The sequence below is a fragment of the Nicotiana tomentosiformis genome, chromosome 11 (assembly GCF_000390325.3).
Source record: "Nicotiana tomentosiformis chromosome 11, ASM39032v3, whole genome shotgun sequence".
NCBI classification, from domain to species: domain Eukaryota; kingdom Viridiplantae; phylum Streptophyta; class Magnoliopsida; order Solanales; family Solanaceae; genus Nicotiana; species Nicotiana tomentosiformis.
In genome coordinates, this window is record NC_090822.1 from 69,210,596 (window position 1) to 69,230,904 (window position 20,309).

General features: G+C 39.6%; 1 protein-coding gene across 1 annotated transcript; it reads right to left on the minus strand.

Annotated features, from left to right (window-relative positions):
* Window positions 1–4,674: 4,674 nt before the first annotated feature.
* Window positions 4,675–5,064, minus strand: LOC138901616 (secreted RxLR effector protein 161-like). The gene has a single exon (XM_070189394.1). The coding sequence runs from the start codon at window positions 5,062–5,064 to the stop codon at window positions 4,675–4,677; it is 390 nt and encodes a 129-aa protein (XP_070045495.1).
* Between the last annotated feature and the right edge of the window lie 15,245 nt (window positions 5,065–20,309).

Consider the following 20,309-nt stretch of genomic DNA (forward strand, 5'->3'; position numbering starts at 1 on the left):
AGAAAGAGTGGGAAGCATACGGATTTCATTATTGTTTCCTCACTCAAGACACGAGTTTGGATTGAGTTTATGCTTTCCTATACTTTAACTTTATTTGTGATGAATTGCTCCATATCTATGAAGTAGATCTCTTTAGGGTTTGATGAATTTTGTGTATTGATGATTGATAGAAACTAAGGGTCCACCAAGCTATGTAGAGAACTAGGTTCTCTATAAGTTCCCACAGAACGCACGCACACAACAGTAGGTAAATGACACAATGGGATTTTACGTGGAAAACTCCCAGCTCATGGGATTAAAAACCACGACCTACCCTTGTAGGATTTCAACTTCACTATTGAGAAAATTTTAGATTACAACCTATTGTAACCTAGGAATTAACCTCTTAATCACTCACTAACTTGTAACAACTCTATTACAAGCCACTTTGTAATAACTATATTACAAAGACTTACAACTCGACTAACTCTGGCCAAGACACAAACACAAGGCTTATGATTATACAAAGATTTCCTACACAATGCTTCTCACTAAGATTAGTAGGAATTACAAGTGAAGTGCTTTAACAAAGGTGCAACAAAACTAAGGACATGTAATGACTCAATACAGGAAACCAGTCCTTCGTTATGTTGTTCTTTGTTCTTGATGCCCTTGAGAATCACTTGCAATATTGACACAGACTTGAGAGAATGCTTGATTGATTCTTGAATGTGCAAGTGTTTTGTTTTACCTTTTTCTTGATGTTAATAACTCATTTGTGACATCACTTGAATGATGCAAGCAAGTTAGGTAAAGGGCATTTCCCATAAAGTTGACTGCTGCACTGTTTCTGCACTATTGCGTGTGCAGGCAGCAAATTTACAACTGTGGGGAGTTGACTTGTACAATCACCACGGGAACTGGTGGCCATCTATTCCCTCTGTTGTTCCTTTAACTTTGAAGAGGTAAACCACGTCCCCGAACTGAGACTTGTTGCTCTTTAAGTACTTGAGGATGTGTAACAGGTTCCTTATCTGGTTCTTATCATTAAGTTTTTTAGATCATCAAAATATAATAAGGATACATATGTAACCTATCAATTTCCCCCTTTTTGATGATGACAAACTTATAATTGAAATTCACCCTGAGAACCAGAATGGTAGATCGGTTTCCTGTATTCCCCCTAAATCTGTTCCCCCAGCTGTATTCCCCTAGAATCTGTCCCCCAGCTTGTTTCCCCTTGAATTATTTTTCCCCCTTTTGGCATCATAAAAAGATCAGTAGCAAGCAATAAGCAAAAAGAAGTCTAGCTTGGTTAACTCATGCCACATGTATGCACACAAATATGACTAAAACCAGAGCAAAATAGCAAGGCATACACAACAAAAGGATGAAACGTCCATTAATTTTTGGAAATTAAGTAGGGAGCAGTTCCATTGTTACCAAAACATCCACAAAATAAACAAAACAAAAGGTACCCGTCATAAACATCATTAAGAATAAAAACAGAGGACGGACACTAGGGACTTGACACTGGGAGGGGAACAATTTTTAGGGAGCACTGGAAGGAGAAGGCCCAGATGAAGAGGCAAGGGTTCTAAGAAGGATGTCCATTCGAGCATTAGCTAACACCTGCTCGTTGAGCAGTCTCTCCTTCAGGTCCTCAACTTGTTTTCTGAGGTCAACATTTTCTTTTGTCAGACGGGCAACCTCTGTGCTGTGAGATCTGCTAGAACCAGGTGCCTCCTGCATTTGACTGAGCTGACCTTCGAGAATGGCATTCCTTGCCTTCAGCTTCCATATCTCTTCAATGGCACTGTTCTGAGCATTGATTAGCTGAGAGATAGTAGAATTGCTGCCAGCCCTTCCACTTCCATCAATGCACTCACACTCTTCTAGGGTGGTCTTGGAGAAGGTTTGCTTGCGAGTTCCCACCTTAGCTTTTCCTAAGGGACTTTGAAAAATTCAAAAACTTTAGTAATGAGGAACCCGTAAGGCAGCCCATGATTACCATCCTTGAACTCTGCCACCTTCTTCATATGTTCTATCATAAGACCAGACAGGTTTATAGTGGTGTAGCCATCCAGTGCTTCCATGAGAACCAGGTCTGCTTGTGACATAATGGGCCGTATTTTTTGCGCGTGGGAGCATAACATTGTTCACCAATTTAAATAGTAGTTAGTACACTGGAAGAAGGGCCTTCTTGTGTACGCGTTCCCCTTGTTGTATGGCCTTTTCCTTCATAATGGTATTTCTGAAGTTAGAAGTGCAGGTTCCCTCAATGGTGGACATTCCCTCTATAGGCATGCCCAAAATGGTTCCCAGTACAGTAGTGCCCATCACAACATCAACATCATTCACTTTCAGACAGATATTATCATCCTCTACTGTGAAGAAGTCGGCATAGAAACTGTGCACGTCTGCCTCATAAACTTTGGGACTTACACTAGTGAACAAATGTGTCCACCGTTGGTATTCATATATGTCAGCTAGTTGGCGCATTCCTAACATATCAAGAAAATCAGGGGCAAATGTGCGGCCCCAAAGTGCCTTCTGATTTCTCAAATTCTCCTTTTCCTCATCCCTGACCATATTCACTCTAGCCTTTTTAGAGGAACCAGGTCCCTTAATAGCAACAGCCTTTCGCTTCACTGATTTTCTTACACTCTTTCCTTTGCCTGCAGATTTCTTGGAAACCTTCTCAGCAGACTCCTCAACCACTCTTTCACCAGATTTCTCAGCTACTTTCTCACAAGATTTTTCACCCTCAACCTTGCTCAAATCTATTTCACTCACAGATGACTCCCTTTTGAACTTTGGAATAGTAAGTTTCTTTGATGACTTACGAACCAAGGAACCAGGTTCCTCTTCTACCTCAACATCAACATCAACTACTAGTGCAGGAGGCACTACCTTCTCATTTACAACCTTTCCATATTTCACCAATCTCCTCCTCTTCTTTTCCTTTTTGCTTTTCCTTAAAACTAACTCAAGTTCTTCCTTCTTCTTCAGCCTAGTGATAGGTCTCTTAGAATTTGACTCTTGGGGAGTTTCCTGACTACTCCTAGCCCTGATGAGGCTCGCAAGAGCCACATTGTCATAGTCATCTTCACTCCCTTCGTTTTCCTCCGCAGACAGAGATCTCATCTCGTGAGGAATAATGGCCAATGGCTCAGCATAGAAATGAGGAGAGGGAGCGGGATCAGTACTGACCTGGGGTTCTTTAGAAGAACATGGTGTTTCATCCCAAGTAGGAGCATAGTGCTCCTCTTGTGTGAAGGGATCAGGTCCCTCAATAAGTTCCCCAGTAGTACTGTCTGGTGCTAGATTTTTGATAGGCACCAGTTCCTTTCCCTCCACAAGTAGACTATCACCTTCCCCTTTAGACCCATTTGTTTCAAACACGCCTTCATACTCACCAACTACACAGCCCTCAGCAGCGATTGGCAATATATTCTCTATGGCCTCTTGTTCTTGCAAACCCAAAGTAAACTCAGAAGACATAAGAAGAACATTACCTGTAGACTCGGTGACATTCAAATCAAGACCTGGGGTAGTCTTTGTCGATTCATCACTGTTACAACCCACTCCTTGTATCTCAGAACATTCTTCCACTGGTCGAATAGAAATTTCCTGATTGTATTTTTTTGCCACTGTATCTGCTTCTGCCATTTTTTCCAATGAGATAAAAGGAGAGGTTGCTGTCATAAATTTCTTGGGAATCGAGGTTTTGTGACTCCTATGAGAGGCAGTGCTCGACAGAGTTGGAGAGGAACCAGTAGGTGGTTATGACTATAGCTTAGGATTTGGACTAGATGGTGTAGGGATTGTAGGTTCTATCACTGGGGTTTCAATGGGTGATGACTAAGTGGGAATGATGCTTGGAACAGTCTGAGTCTCCAGATTTGCAGACATGGTGGAGGATAGTAAGAGTTTGATGGAAGAAGAGAGTGTTTGGTTTGAAGGAAAAAAGGAATTTTTGGCTTTGATGTGAACAGTTATGATAGTGACCGTGAGATAGGTTATTTAAAAGGGGTGAGGGACCGGTTAGGAATGGGTATCAAGTTGGGTAGACGGGTCGTTTCATAACGAGTAGGACGCTTGAGTTCCAAAAAGAGAGATAAAGGAAGGATTAACATTTTAATGACGTGGCACCATTTCAGCCGTTAAAAAGATGTGGATAAGAATACATAGAAACTACTAACCTGTGTCAAAGGAACCAGGTTCCCCGACAGATTTTGTAAATGTGAACTTCATCCTTTTGACTGAAATGCGATATCATTGGCTACTTGTTTGCTCTGTAATCGTCATGCGTGTCTACCTACAATGGTATAGAGATGAGTTAGACTTTGTCAGAAAACACTTTTTAGCTGTTTTACCTGTACATTTCTTTCTTAGCCAATCATCGAGGGACCAGGTCCCTAGTTAGATTTCATCAAACCTAGTGCCAAGCAATTCTTTTCAAAGTTCTATCTGCTTAGCATTTTGGTGAAGATATCTGCAATTTGAATCTTCTGTGCTGCAAAACTTCATGCAGATGAGCCCTTTCTCAACGTTATCTCTGAGGAAGTGGTGTCGCACATCAATGTGCTTTGTTCTCTTATGTTGAACTGGATTCTTGGCCATGTTGAGAGCACTGATGTTGTCACATAGTAAGGGCACACAGTCAGAAAACACACCGAAATCTTCTAGTTGCTACTTGATCCACAGTAGTTGAGCACAGCAAGAGGCAGCCGCCACATACTCAGCTTGTATAGTTGAAAGAGCCACTAAGTTTTGTTTTCTTGTACCCCATGAGATCAGACATGAACCCAGAAAGTGTGCCATTCCAGAAGTGCTTTTCCTGTCCACCAGATACCCTGTATAATCAGCGTCAGCATACCCGATCAAGTCAAAATTGTCTCTTGATGGATTGTAGAGAACCAGGTCCTGCGTTCCTTTAAGATACCTCAGAATTCTCTTTGCAGCCTTCAGATGAGACTCATTTGAATTGGATTGAAACCTGGTGCAAAGTCCCACACTGAAGAAAACATCTGGTCTACTTGCTGGGAGATACAGAAGTGACCCAATAATGCCTCTATACATAGTCTCATTTACAGGAGAACCAGGTGTCGCACCCCTTTTTCTCTCGAAAGTGGGCCTCGACGTGGGACAACTCTTTTAAAGGAAAGGTGTTAAAAGAGAAGAGTCGCCATCTAACAGTTTTGAGGTGCGTTAGGGAACCTATTATGCAAATAACTCTATTTGACTAGTCAACGCCACCAAAGATCGGGTAAGGGCTGAAATTACCTCAAAGAGAAGGTGTTAGGCACTCTTTGAGGTCCACAACTATGGGTCCCGGCCGAACTTAAGACTATGTAGATTACGTAATTAGGCTAGGTGATCAGATAAACAAGAAATTTAAAAGTTGAAGAAGTTCATTATAACACAATGAGAATTGGTAAAAATCTTAAGGATTACAAGGATATGACTACAATGATCTATATTAAATGACTAAGTGTGAAGAGAAAGTATATAAGGGAGGGGGAGGGGGGTCCTAAGTTTTTTAGCCTAAAGGATCACCCCGTGCAACATAAATAATACTTCACAACTCCATTTAAATAGGAGTTGCTCATATTATTCAGCAGGCACAGACTATCATCTCCCGCTACCCGATTACTATGTTGAAGTTGTTTACCTAAAGCATTCTAATTCAATTCTAAGTCTCAGCCTATGCGTGCATTAACCGTCCCATGGCTATGGTCCATGAGGCTTTGGACCTATATGTGGGTGGTTCTAGACTTACTTAGGCTGCTCAAAAATGATAAAACTAATCGGGGATTCAAGAACAAAGAGGACTGCACATAATAGCAGAGAATGGCTCATGTTAGCCTCCACACATAAACGGAGAAGCACACAGACTGATTTTCAAATTAAACAATAGAACATTTCGAACATGAGACAAAGAATCTTTTTGTTCTATATGAATGATCTCTATATGATTCCAATATCAAACAGGCAATGCTGCATTTTAGGCTAACATACATATTAAATCATTATAAGTCCTATAGACATGGTTTCTAAGTAATTCTGATTTTAGCAATACGCAAGCAACGAATTTGTAGGTTCAAACCTATAGGCATGATTTCTAGATTATTTGCGCAAAAAGCAGGGAAAGACCCCAGAATCTTGAATTATCAGCGCCGATTTTATAGACGAGTTTCTTAGACAGGTGACAATGTCCTAGGAGCATGATATCTATAGTTGGCAATTGACTCTATATAGCTTTACCCTTATAGGCATGCTGTCTAAACGAGGCAGTACAAACGATATGGGCAACTAATTGATTATTAAACCAATACGCATGGTATGATAATTGAGGCAATTGATAGACTAGTCATTCGAAGTCCTATAAGCATGGCACCTAAATAAGTAGAATATGGCATTGCTACGCCCTATAGACATGCTATCTAAGAAAAGCACAATAGAAGAAATGGGTACGACAAATACTTGAAATAGCATGCGTTGACAAGTTAAGTGATGTGTGTGCGTGTGACTCCTATAGGCAGGCTTGCTACGCATAAAACTAAAGCATGTAATAGCAAATAGACCACATAAATCCTATAGGCACGTTTTCTACCCATTTATGTGAGAATTGAAGTACCCTATCCCTCAATTTACTAATTTCCCCATCTGTTTTTTTCTTACAAATAATTACAGACCCAAATAGAATAATTACAAGCACAAGTAAAATAATTACGTGCCCCAATAGAGCAATTACATGCCCAACACAAATACAAAATAACCTAGTGATGCTTCTGGGCCTTCACCAGCCCCAATCTTTGTATAAACCAATAGGCCCAAATTCCAATACTTAAGGATGATTAAAGCACGGTTGAATTCGGTGCTCAGGTTCAACAACAGCATGGCCCAACAAACCAGGCCCAAACATTGAGACAATTATCTCGCTTACCCATTAACAAATAACAGGAACATAGGAACATAAATGCAGCCAGTCGTTCAGTTGACTTAGAGTCTAGGCAAGGATACATACACATGGATTCTTAGTAGCAAGATTTCTAAGTAACAATACGAAAGGTGATTTCTAATAGGTGGAAGAACACATGAGCGCATACAAAGGGCTTTAGCAAACACATAGAATGAGTAGTAACAAACAAATTTAAAGTGATATCATCACAGAGATAGACTTTCAGAATAAGTAAAGTTTGATTGCAAAAATCTGTCAAACAAGAGTTCTTAGAGCAATGGAATTAAGCATGAGAGTTTAAGGAAGGCATGGTCATAAATTAACTCTAAGCAGATTAGCAAGTAGCAAGTTATACATGAATTATTTAAACATCAATTTCCCTAAGATGTTTTAGTACAAAAAATAAAAATCCAAAGAAGGGCATGAAGATCAACTCATAACAGGCAACAAATGCAGAAATCAAGTTTAATATAAACATAATAAACCCAAGGAGGTCAGTGATCAAACCATTTAACCACGCATAGTGAACATATTCTCAAAATTTAGGACTTAAATGAATTTTGATGATAAAGAACACTAGAATTGCAGAATAACATTAAGACGAATAGAATTGCATACAAAGGTAGCACAGTATCCAAATCATGCCGGCTCACAGAAGTTCAAATATTAATATACAGAACATAAACATAACCAAAAAAGGGGAATAGGATTGCTAGAGTCAAGAGCACTAACCAGTCGCAAATTCAACAAACAAATGAGAGAAAGGCTAGGTGTCAGAAACAACTCGAATATCACCATCAAAGAGAACAACAAACAGACCAAAATCTTAGTGCGTCAGAGTTCACAAGATCCTCAAATGGACCCCGAGTAGTGCTTGCACTAGGGAGGTCATTAGAGAGAATTCTGATGGCCTTGGCTTTCAGCCGGCCAAGAGCAATAGATTCAGAATAGTATCGAGTGAGTGAGAGTATGAGAGACTAACAATGGTTCTTCAATGATTCCAGTCCGTTCAAAAGGAAATTGGGGAGGGGTTTATATAACATCAGAATTAAGTACCCAATGAGGGAAGACAGTAGATTAAACACAAATAAGGAAAATATAGCATGCAAAATCAATTAGAATCAGTTTAGGGAGAAAATCCGGTAAACCCTAGTTCAAAAGGAAAGCAAAGATGGTCGAAAATCTCACTGAATTGGACCATATAGCATGGTAGTGAGTGCATATAGATGAAATAACGTCTAAATCTCAAAGGTTGAAGGCGGTGGCACCCGATTTGGGGATTGGTACTTGCCAAAATTGAGGCAAGTACTATGTAACACCATAGTCTTGTAAGAAACGATGAGATGATCCATAAAAGGTAAGAGAATCGTAGGAGGAATCCATGATTGATCGGATTTGGGAGAAGATTGAGGAAGGCGGCTGCTAGGGTTTGTGAGGAGGAATGCTCGAGAGGTTCTAGGGGCGGCAGAATGAGAGAGTGGTCGTTAGGGTTAGGGGTTTAGTGGATAAAAGAAAGGGATGCTTTGTGGGCCGTTGATCTCTGAGATCAACGACCAAGATTAAAAGGGAGATGGGGCGGGTTATAAGATGGGTCACGAACGGGTTGGGCTAAAAGGGTCATCTGGTATTGGGCTGGAAGGTTATTGGGGTGTTGGACTAATGGTTTGGGCCAAATTTGGTCCGAAAATTAGCCTATTTTGGGCCAGCTCTTGAAACCCCTTTAAAATTAATAAAATAAATTATTAAAACGTTTAATAAATGGTAAAAAATAATATTTATGCTGTAAAACTATTAAAACAATAACTCAACATTATAAAAATATAAAAATACTATTTTGGCATAAACAATATAGTAAATGCAATTACTTGTAGAATATAGGTCATTTTTGCAATATTATGTAAATAGCTCAAAAAAATACAAATGTAATTATATAAAATAAAGTAAAATATTCTGAAACATATATGTGGATGAAAAAATAGTAATTTGGATGATTAAGTCATCATAAAATAATTTAAGGGATAATTAATAAATATTTAGATAATTTAAATGTACGAAAATTAATTTTAAAGCCCTACAAATCATGAAAAACAATTATAAAAATATCTTTATAGATCTTGTAAATTGAGTAATAATGCAGTATGATATTTTGAGAATATATATACTATTTGAAAAAATATGAGGGCAAAAATTGGGTATCAACAACTGCCCCTCTTTACCCGGGAATGATGAAAGAGTTGTCGGGTTAAGAAAATGATGACCAATTTTGGCCGAATTGAGTGGGGAATGATGTGATTTAAAAAGAAATGGGGGCCGAACCCTGGTTACTGACTTGTCTACATATCCCTGGTGTTACGGGAATCAAGCCGTGTGTAGTTCTGGATACAACGACGAACAAAACCGATGGAGTTGTTACAAGAATGGTCGTATGTTTCGAAAAGATTCTTTTGGGTAGGATAGTGTTGTAAGTAATGGACAATTTTAGGTGGAGTCATGAATGTGAAATGAACATTACGGATGTATTACAAGGTAGATATCTGAACGGTCATAGAGTAAAGGGTAGTCAATTACTGGTAGTCAGTTATGTTTCGAGGTGGTCAAAGGATGTGAATGTTGTGAACGAAAACTGGAGCGAAGATTGCTCCCGTTTGTAGAATAGTTATCTCCCGAATTACCTGCAAAACTTAAAACACAGTACATGCGGACATATATGGGTCATTGCGACAATTTAAACATGATGCAAATTCCCTTTGGACCATGAAGGTTGTCTTTGGACGATAAGGATGATGTCCTTAGACCATGACGTCCTGGGCCATGAAGCGTATGATAAGGGATTCACAAGCCATGAAATGGTGTCCTCGGGCCATGAGGATGATGCATCTGGACTATGATGGCTTTGAATAATGATATGCAGTTTTGAGATATCCTCAGGCCATGGAATGGTGTCTCCCGGCTATGAGGATGGTACCTTCGGACTATGACGCCTTCGGACAAAAATGGCGATATTTCAGCCTATGAAATGCAAAGATATGATGCTTAGTTGTATGCGAGGACGAGACAAGACAAGGCTTAGTCTTATATGAGATGAGGGCAGTGCTTAGCTCTATGCGAATAAAGGGGGGGTAGTGCTTAGCCTTATGTAGTGTAGCAGAGACGATGTTTAGTCTCATGTAAGAAAAGGAGACAATACTTAGTCTTTGATAAGGAAAGGCAATGCTTAGCCCCATGCAAGGAATAGAGACAATACTTAGTCTCATGCAAAGGAGGGGAGACAGTGCTTAGTCTCATGCAAAGAAAAGGCAATACTTAGCCTTGTATAGTTACGGAGGCAATGCTTAGCCTCATGCAAGAAATGGAGACAATGCTTAGTCTCATGCAAAGAAAGGCAGTGCTTAGCCTTATGCAATTACGGAGGCAATGCTTAGCCTCATACAAGAAATGGAGACAATGCTTAATCTCATGCAAAGAAAGGCAGTGCCTAGCCTTATGCGATGAAAGGCAGTGCTTAGCCTTATGCTATTACAGAGGCAATGCTTAGCCTCATGTAAGAAATGAAGACAATGCTTAGTCTCATGCAAAGAAAGGCAGTGCTTAGCCTTATGCAATTACGGAGGCAATGCTTAGCCTCATGCAAGCAATGGAGACAATGCTTAGTCTCATACAAAGAAAGGCAGTGCTTAGCCTTATGCGATGAAAGGAAGTGCTTAGCCTTATGCTATTACAGAGGCAATGCTTAGTCTCATGTAAGAAATGGAGACAATGCTTAGTCTCATGCAAAGAAAAGCAGTGCTGCCTTATGCAATTACAGAGGCATTACTTAGCCTCATGCAAGAAATGGAGACAATGCTTAGTCTCATGCAAAGAAAGGCAGTGCTTAGCCTTATGCGATGAAAGGCAGTGAATCTGTGAGAGAATGAAGTATTTATTAGCTCGATGTGTTTGCGTTAGGTAACTTTGTCGTTATGAAGATAGTGATTTTGCTGCGTGTATCTATTTGCGAATATTCCTGTTGTGTTTATTGTGCCTGCATCCAACGAAAAATTGTGAGTTTGTGGGGGAACGGTTGGTTCGTGCTCTTGATTCCTTGCTTCGCCTTTACTCTTGTCTTGAGGTCCTGCTTGAATTACCCTGGGTAACATCTGGCTGCCATAAAAACAAAGTTTTCGAAAAGCATGTATGCACTTGATAAAGTTATTTGCAAAAGTGTAGTTGTTTTGAAATATGATAATGCATGAGATCAAATAACTTAGATGAACCGGTGACTGTGACACATTTAAAGACACTGCAACCTCATTGCTTTAGAATTTTGAGGGTCCTCCTCAAAATTCCGTCCCAGTTTAAATGCATACTTCCGGCAACACATTCCTTGGATGTTCTATACATGATGAAGTCGGACAAACTCGAAATCTTGCCCCAGCTTTTGATCATGGGGGAAATGAAGATTTTATTAGGATGTGACCGAACCCACAGGGCTGCCTACGTATCCCCTCTTAAACGGGAATCATGTCAAGCGCAGTTGTCACGCCCCAAACTCGGGGAGCGCGACCGGCGCTCAACCGAGAGAACCGGACCGAGCAAGCCTGTTAGATTTACTTCTACTCAAACTCATCCATGAATAAAGAGGAGATGTACTCCATTAATCAAACCCTAAAAAAGATTTTATTAACAACTTCCTTTTCATTCCTATTAGCAACTTCATTCATAATTTCCAAAATAATACGAGTTTATAGAATTAATTAAAAAAACATGATTTCCAAATACCAACATTTCTAATTCAATTCCCAACATCAACCACAACCCATGACCTGTCTACGGAGCCTCTAAGTACAATAGAAGAGTAATATGGAAATGCTGGCAATAAGGCCCCGGCTATACCTCAAAACAACACAGTACATGAGAAACAAAAGATATATGACCCCGAAATGAAGTGGGGCTTACCAAATCAGCTGAAAAAGTGTACATCTATCACTGATCAATGCCGCCTGTTGTAGAACCACGTGCATCCATTAAAGATGCAGCGCCCCCGACAAAAGTGACGTTAGTACTGTCGAATAGCACTAGTATGTATAGTTAAAATCCTCTTTCAAAATAGAATGCCCATATAATAAAAGTCAACACATAGAAACAACAAGTCATAATCACCAATATCCAAATGTCCAGTAAAGACATAATAATTTTCAAAATGCGAACTTCATATACAATTTTTGGTTGGGAGATCATTAGCACCGATATACCACCGTGTTTGTTAGCACGGAGTCCGATCATGCTCGATCGGCAAGGCCATCTCCCCACGAACAATGTGGTTTGACAAGTGATGTGAAAGAAAGTTGTTACCACGAGTAGTACCACCATGTGCACAACATGGCGTCCGATCTCCACCCGATCAACTAGGCCCCTTGGTATATATGCCGTGTGGGTTGACTTTTCCAAATCCACAATTGTTACTAGTTTCATCCCAATTAAGGGGAATAATATCAAAATTTCTCCAATATTTCAATTTCATCCCAAATAAGAGGAATAATCACAATCTACCCCTACACCGGCACGAGTAGTTTTAGGTGTAGGCCTTATGACCCATCCTTCCTCGGTTGTGCTAGTGATGCTCCCAAAATATTTTTGATTTGATTTGCACATAAAGGTAACATAAATACAATTGTACTCACCTCAACATCTTTCACATTGTATATATTCTCATTAGTATTTCCAGTCACTCACAACAACAATATTTTCTTGGCTCATTTGGCCATTCACAAGATTCTTTATTCCTGGCACAGTGGCCATATTTCATATTCCATACTTTCAGCTCTTTCAATTTCAAAGGTCACCATCAAATATCAACATATAGAATATTTCAACAATCATATACCTCAAATTTATTAGTAATGGAAACCTTAAACACAAAATGTTTCTTCCCAAATAATGGGGCATACCGACCAGCAATGCCAGTACACATCAAAATCATAAGCAATCAATACACCATTTATTCTTGCAATACTCTTTCCCAAAAATGACAATATACAATTTCAACACCTGATTATGTAAGAACTCGAATCACACTGATATATTTATAAAGCAATGCATCAGTTAGAGCAGCCACTTATGGGCATGAATTGAGTACAAAATCTTCTAGGCAATTCTATTTTCGAAATTATTTTTTTTAAACAATTGAGTCGAGGCTCATTTCATATTCTTTATCGCATTCTCTCAAATCATTTGCACTACTAGCCACAATCATAACTTAGGTTCTTGGCACGTTGGCCACACACTATATCCCCAATTCAATTATTTCATTTCCAACCACCTTTATAGGTTATCAACAATAAGACATTTTAGATCAAGACTTTAGATACACATATGAGCAATTTAGAATCTTAAGCACATCGAGTTTTTCTCACCCAATTGGTATACTAGTTTTCATTTAAAACATGACTCATAGTCATAATATTTTAATACACAAACCATATTTTGAACATACATCTTTCGACATAAGGCTCATACGGAATAGTCAAGTTTATAGGAGGCAGCCCTAAATATAGAAATTAGAAATCTTGAGCCAATCATACTTGAACTTATGGGAACATTACAGAATTCGATTCTAAGAGAGAAAGTTTAGTCAACATACCTTAATTGAGCTTCCTTACACTCTAAAATGTTTCGAAAATCTTAGCAACTTCAATTTATTTTGAAAATGTAACAAATTAAATCAAAATTAGGAGGATGATCATGGTTCTAGCTCATTTGAGCATTTTATCAAACACTAGGTGTGCCTTAAAGTTTCAAGGTTCTTTTATGGTGGGTTCCATCATCCCAAACCCATTATCTACCATTCTTAGCTCAACAATCTTCTTACACCCTTTGATAACACATGCATGCAAGATGGACAACTCCCATGCCCAAATATTATCTTACTAGTTATCTAATTCTAGACAAAATTCGAAATTGAGTGTTAGGGTGTAGAATCTTACCTTTAGGATGAAGACCTTGTGGGTTTTCCTTGTTAATCTTCCAAGATTTTAGCAATACTTGATGAATAATTAGCCTAGGGTTTCCTCTCTCTCTAAAACACTCTCACTTCTCTCTAAAACATCAGATTTTTGGCTCAAAAATAGTCCTTTGCGTGTATTTACCGAAGTAGGGTCGGGTTATAAAAATCCAAAATTGAAGCTCCGGAACCGGATATGCCGTCCGCATATCGGCCTCACAATTGGCCTCCAGAACTGGGAAAAATCTGCTTGGGTTTGCGGTCACTATGCGGCCCGCAGACCTGTACTGCGGTCGCATAATAAACTGCAGAATAATTCTGCGGTCGCATAGTCGATCGCAGAATGGCATCCAAACCTGCCCATATTCGCCTCACTCTGCAGCCATTATGTGGCCCGCATAGTGATTCTGAGGTCGCATAATGTACCGCAGAAACACATTTCTCTGCGAAAAATTTTCCTTTACTCCTTAGTGCATTGTTCAACTCAAAAAGTCTGAGCCGTGAAGATTTTATACAATCCTCAAACACGTAAGCCTAATCCGGCGCCACGAAATCTTGAATTCATTTGCAAAATATTACGGGGCTTTACACTTAAATATTTCGAAACTTTCCGGGGTGTTACATTCTCCTCCGCTTAGGATCATTCATCCTCGAATGAGGGTCAAAATCAGTCATTAGCATTCAATGTGGTTCAACTGTTAGTTCACACACACCAGTAGTTCAAAATTTGGCTAACTCCTTAAATTTCCAAAAAGTTTGCCAGAGTATCCCCTGTAACTGAGCCTATCCACCTGTCAGAGTAACACCAAACAACTCCTAACAATACATCCACAACTCAACAAAGCATCTCTATGTATGTCAATATCACTAATCTCAACATTACATGCATTACATTATCACAAGTAGCATCTGGACAAGAACCACACATATTTAAATCGTAACATAAAGAAAGTACCTTTCGATCCACAATCATTTAACTATACACTCAAGTGGGAACATTTTATTTCTTTAACACTTTTGGCACTCACGGTGGCCTCCTCGACTTACAGACTTCGCCATAACACATTAACAGAGGTAATCCCAACTCCCATACTTATCTAACATGGATAGCAAAATAGTTGCTCCTCATAATCCAATTATACATTAACTTCACCTTCTTAGAGACACGTGAAACATCGGGTACACGGAGAACAATAATAGGGAAACATCATACTCATAGTTTGGCCTATTTCCTTCAAGATTTCATAAGGCCTAATGTGACTACACATACTTTACCTCTATTAACAATTCACATAGCATCCTCATGGAGAAAATATTGAGAATAACCCGTTCACTTTCTTTAACTCTAAATCTCTATGCCGAACACCCAACCTAAACCTTTGGCGACCTCTAACAATTTCAGTAAGATGTACTAGCATGAATATGAAGATAAAATTTCCTATCCCGTATATGTGATCACGGGATGATGCTTCTTCTTTGACATGTTTGAACCTTCAACCCCCATAGATTTAATACAGGGAGGAACAATGGGGTTCGAGGTTTGGCTGGGATTATTCAAGAATCCATCAATGGGCTGAGCAAAGTATTTCATGAGGTTATATATCCTAAAAGACATGAAGCTTACTACTGATAACGTTAACAAGATTAATCATAGTGATGACATCGTTGATTCAACAAATGAGTCATAGAGTTAACTAGTATATCGGCAATAGAAATCCTTAAGGAGTAATAGTCAAGTACGTGACACCAGTTACCTACTTGAGTGTAGGGAAAAATTGTTTAATTCGAAATGAGAATATTCTGGCACCCTAAATGTGATATGGGTTTCAAAATACATGAAGTTGCATTATGCTCTTAACAGTAACTAGCAGAAGGAATCCATGCCATAAGCCTACGAGGATGAAAAAGAAGTTGAACACTTGTGATATTATTATCATTCTGACAGCTTAACCGCTTTCCGATAGTTGATCATATATGAGAGAACTAGAGATGCGACAAACTTGTCTTTAAAATCAATATACTCATGATATGTGCCCAAACTCTGGAAGCATCTAAATTCAACCTTTCACGAGTGAAACCACATAGCTGGGACATCTAAATATTTGGGATGAAATCATGTATAGGTTAGAGAAAATTAACATTTTTCTATGAGATAGGCATGATTGTGCCATAATAACAATCCTCAAACACGTAAGCCTACTCCGGCACTACGTAACTTTGAATTCATTTGCAAAATTTTACGGGGCTTTACACTTAAATACTTCAAAATTTTCTGGGGTGTTACAGTAGTTCAGTCACATCAAATGAAAAATGCAAACAATCTTAAACATAGTATCTCTTGACCGCGTCTGAATTGATAGGTTTCGGCCAAATCTCTCCGTCCATTTCTGAAAGTATAAGTGCTCCTCCTATTAGTATTCGATGAACCATGTAGGGACCTTGCCAGTTGGGTGAGAACTTCTCCTTGGATTCATCATGATGCGGGAAGATTCGCTTTAGCACCAATTGCCCTGGTGTGAATTGCCTTGGCCTGACCCTTTTGTTGAAAGCTCTTGGTATTCTGTTCTGGTGTAGTTGATCGTGACATACTGCTTTCATTCTTTTCCCATTAATGAGATCTAGTTGTTCATAGCGGCTTCATATCCATTCTGCATCGCTGAGCTCAGCTTCTTGTATATTTCTTAGAGAAGGGACTTCTACATCGGTAGGAATAACAACTTCAGTACCATAAACCAATAGGTAGGGAGTTGCCCCAGTTGATGTGCGAACTGTGGTACAATATCCAAGCAAAGCAAATGGAAGATTCTCATGCCATTGTTTATAATTATCCATCATTTTTCTCAATATCTTCTTGATGTTCTCGTTGGCGGCTTCTATGGCTCCGTTCATTTGTGACCTATATGCTATGGAATTCCTATGCTTGATCTTGAATGTTTCACACATACATGGCTTTTATCAAATCGCTATTTAAATTGGCGGCGTTGTCGGTAATGATTGACTCTGGTACTCCGAATCGACAAACAATGCGGTCCCAAACAAAATCCGCTACAACCTTCTTAGTTACCACTTTATAAGATGCAGCTTCAACCCATTTTGTGAAGTTGTCTATGGCCACTAGAATGAACCTATGCCCATTTGAAGCAGCGGGCTCGATTGGGCCGATGACATCTATACCCCAAGCGGAAAAGGCCAGGGTGCACCTATTGCATTGATTTCATTGGGTGGTACTCGTATCTTGTCAGCATGTATCTGGCATTGGTGACACTTCTGAACGTACTTGATGTAGTCTATTTCCATAGACATCCAGAAATACCCTGCTCTTAGTATCTTCTTGGCTAAGATGAAACCATTCATGTGCGGTCCGCAAGTTCCGGCAAGTAATTCCTCGAGCAATCTGGATGCCTCCTTGGCATCGACACACCGTAGTAACCCAAGGTCGGGAGTCCTTCTATATAGAATTCCCCCACTTTGAAAGAAATGGTTGTCTAGTCTTCGAAGCATGCACTTCTGAGTGTGGGTAGCAGTCTCTGGGTATTCTCCCTTTTCCAGGTATTTCTTGATGTCGTGGAACCATGGATTTCCGTCAATCGTTTCTTCAACATGAGCACAATAAGCGGGTTGTTTCTGAATCCCTATTAGGATAGGATCGATGAAATTCTTGTCTGAGTGTTGTATCATGAAAGACAAAGTAGCTAACGCATCTGCAAACTCATTCTGAATCCTCGGAACATGTTTGAATTCTATCTTTATGAACCTCTTGATCAGCTCTTGTACGCAGTGCAAATATTGCAATACTTTGGTGTTCTTCGTAGCTCATTCCCCTAGAACCTGGTGCACCAAAAGATCTGAATTTACGATTACCAGTAGCTCCTAAACATTCATGTCAATGGCCAACCTAATCCCCAAAATGTAAGCCTCATATTCTGCCATATTATTGGTGCATGGAAACCTGAGTTTTACAGATACCGGATAGTGTTGGCCAGTTTCTGATACTAAGACAGCCCCGATACCCACTCCTTTGAAGTTTGCTACTCCATCGAAGAATATTCTCTAATCATCATATGCCTTGGTGATATCTTCTCTTACAAATGACACCTCCTCATAGGGAAAATACGTTTTCAATGGTTCGTATTCTCCACATACAGGATTTTCTGCCAGATGATGTGCCAATGCTTGCCCTTTAACTGCCTTCTGAGTTACATAGACGATATCGAATTCGCTCAACAATATTTGCCATTTTGCTAACTTGCCCGTAGGCATGGTTTTCTATAAGATGTACTTTAGCGGATCCATCCTTAATATGAGATATGTAGTGTATGCTCAGAAATAATTCCTCAACCTCCGAGCTATCCACGTCAAAGCACATTAAGTGCATTCCAGCAATGAATATCAGGCTTTGTAAGGCATGAATTTATTGCTCAGATAATATATCGCCTTCTCCTTTCTTCCAATTTCATCATGTTGTCCCAAAACACAACCAAAAGCTCCCTCCTATACGGACAAATAAAGCAGCAAAGGCCTTCCTGGTTCTGGTGGGACCAGAATAAGTGGTTTAGATAAATACTCCTTGACTTTATCGAAGGCTTTCTAGCATTCTTCAGTCCAACTTGTTGCAGCATCTTTCCTCAGCATCCTGAAGATTGGCTCACATATCATAGTTGACTATGCTATGAAGCGGCTGATGTAATTGAGACGCCCTAAAAAGCTCATCACATCTTTCTTGTTCTTCTGAGGTGGTAGGTCTTGGATAGATTTTATCTTTGATGGGTCCAACTCAATCCCTCGGCGACTGACGATGAATCCTAACAATTTTCCCGCAGGGACTCCAAAGGCACATTTTGCAGGATTCAACTTCAAATTGTATTTTCGAAGCCGGTCGAATTTTTTTTTCAAGTTTGCTATATGATCCGAATTCCTTTTAGATTTGATGATAACGTCATCAACGTACACCTCTATTTCTTTGTGTATCATGTCATGAAAGATAGTTGTCATGGCTTTCATGTAGGTGGCCCCAACATTCTTCAGACCAAACGACATCATTTCGTAATAGTATATCCCCCATGGTGTAATGAAGGCTGTCTTTTTGGCATCCTCTTCATCCATCCAGATCTGATGGTATCCTGCGAAGCAATCCACAAAGTATTGGAGCTCATGCTTGTCACAGTTGTCAATCAGTATGTGTATGTTGGCCAGTGAAAATCATCTTTGGGACTTGCTCTGTTCAAATCTCAATAATGAACATATACTCTAACTTTCCAATCTTTCTTTGGAACTGGCACAATGTTGGCCAACCAAATTGGATGTTCGACCACTCGGAGAACCTTGGCTTTGATTTGCTTGGTGACCTCTTCTTTTATCTTCAAACTCATATCCGGCTTGAACTTTCTAAGTTTCTACTTTACCAGTGGACACGTGGGATTAGTGGGTAGCTTGTGAGCCACTATAGATGTGCTCAAACCAGTCATATCGTCGTAGGACCATGCAAATATATCTTTATATTCTTTTAGGAATCTGATGTAGTCTTCCTTCTCTGATGGTGATAGATGAATGCTTATACGTTTTTCCTTGACCGTTTCGAAATCCCCTAAGTTAACGACCTCAGTTTCCTCCAAATTAGACTTTGGCTTGTTCTCAAAGTTTCCTACTTCTTTGATGATTTCATCAGGTATTATATCATCTTCCAGATCCTCTAAATCACTGTCCCTATGTCACGTTATCTCATTATATGTCACAGTCATAGGTTCATCGGGATAAGTAACAATAATGCTGAAAAAAATATATAAAGAATAATAATAAATACAAAAAGCAGTAATGCATTAAAATCTTAAAACGTCAACAAGTACGACTCGATGACTCGAGTAATTATTTCAAAACAAAATACTGAAAAATGTCTCAAATGCTCAAAATTTAAAGTAATTCATGCTAATTTGCCAGGCTACCCAGAAACTCGACGGGTCCGGGATGGTGCAGCCGTCCAGTTCTTGAGAACAACTCCTTTCTCCATGTAGTAAGGTTTTTCTCCTCCTCCTCCTCCTCCTCAACTATTGCACTGCAGTCCATATCCTCTTCGTCTAAAAACAACTTCCTCATGCCCGCTAAAACTTCGTCTTCCTCGGATCCCCACATCATGTCAGCTTGATGGAATGTTTGGTACAGAGGTGGTACTAGTTGTTCCAGTGGATAATTAGGACCACGCCATGGTGGTGACCAATCCTGGTACTCCCGCCATGTGTATTCATATTCGAGTCCAAAAGTCGTGCCATGACGCTGTGGTTGTACGGGTTTGGTGATCCCTTGGAGATTTTTGCCGAGACCCTTGCCGGGTACATACCCTGTCCAGAGCAGTATGCTTTCTATCTTATTGCTCCACCATCGGTCCTTTTC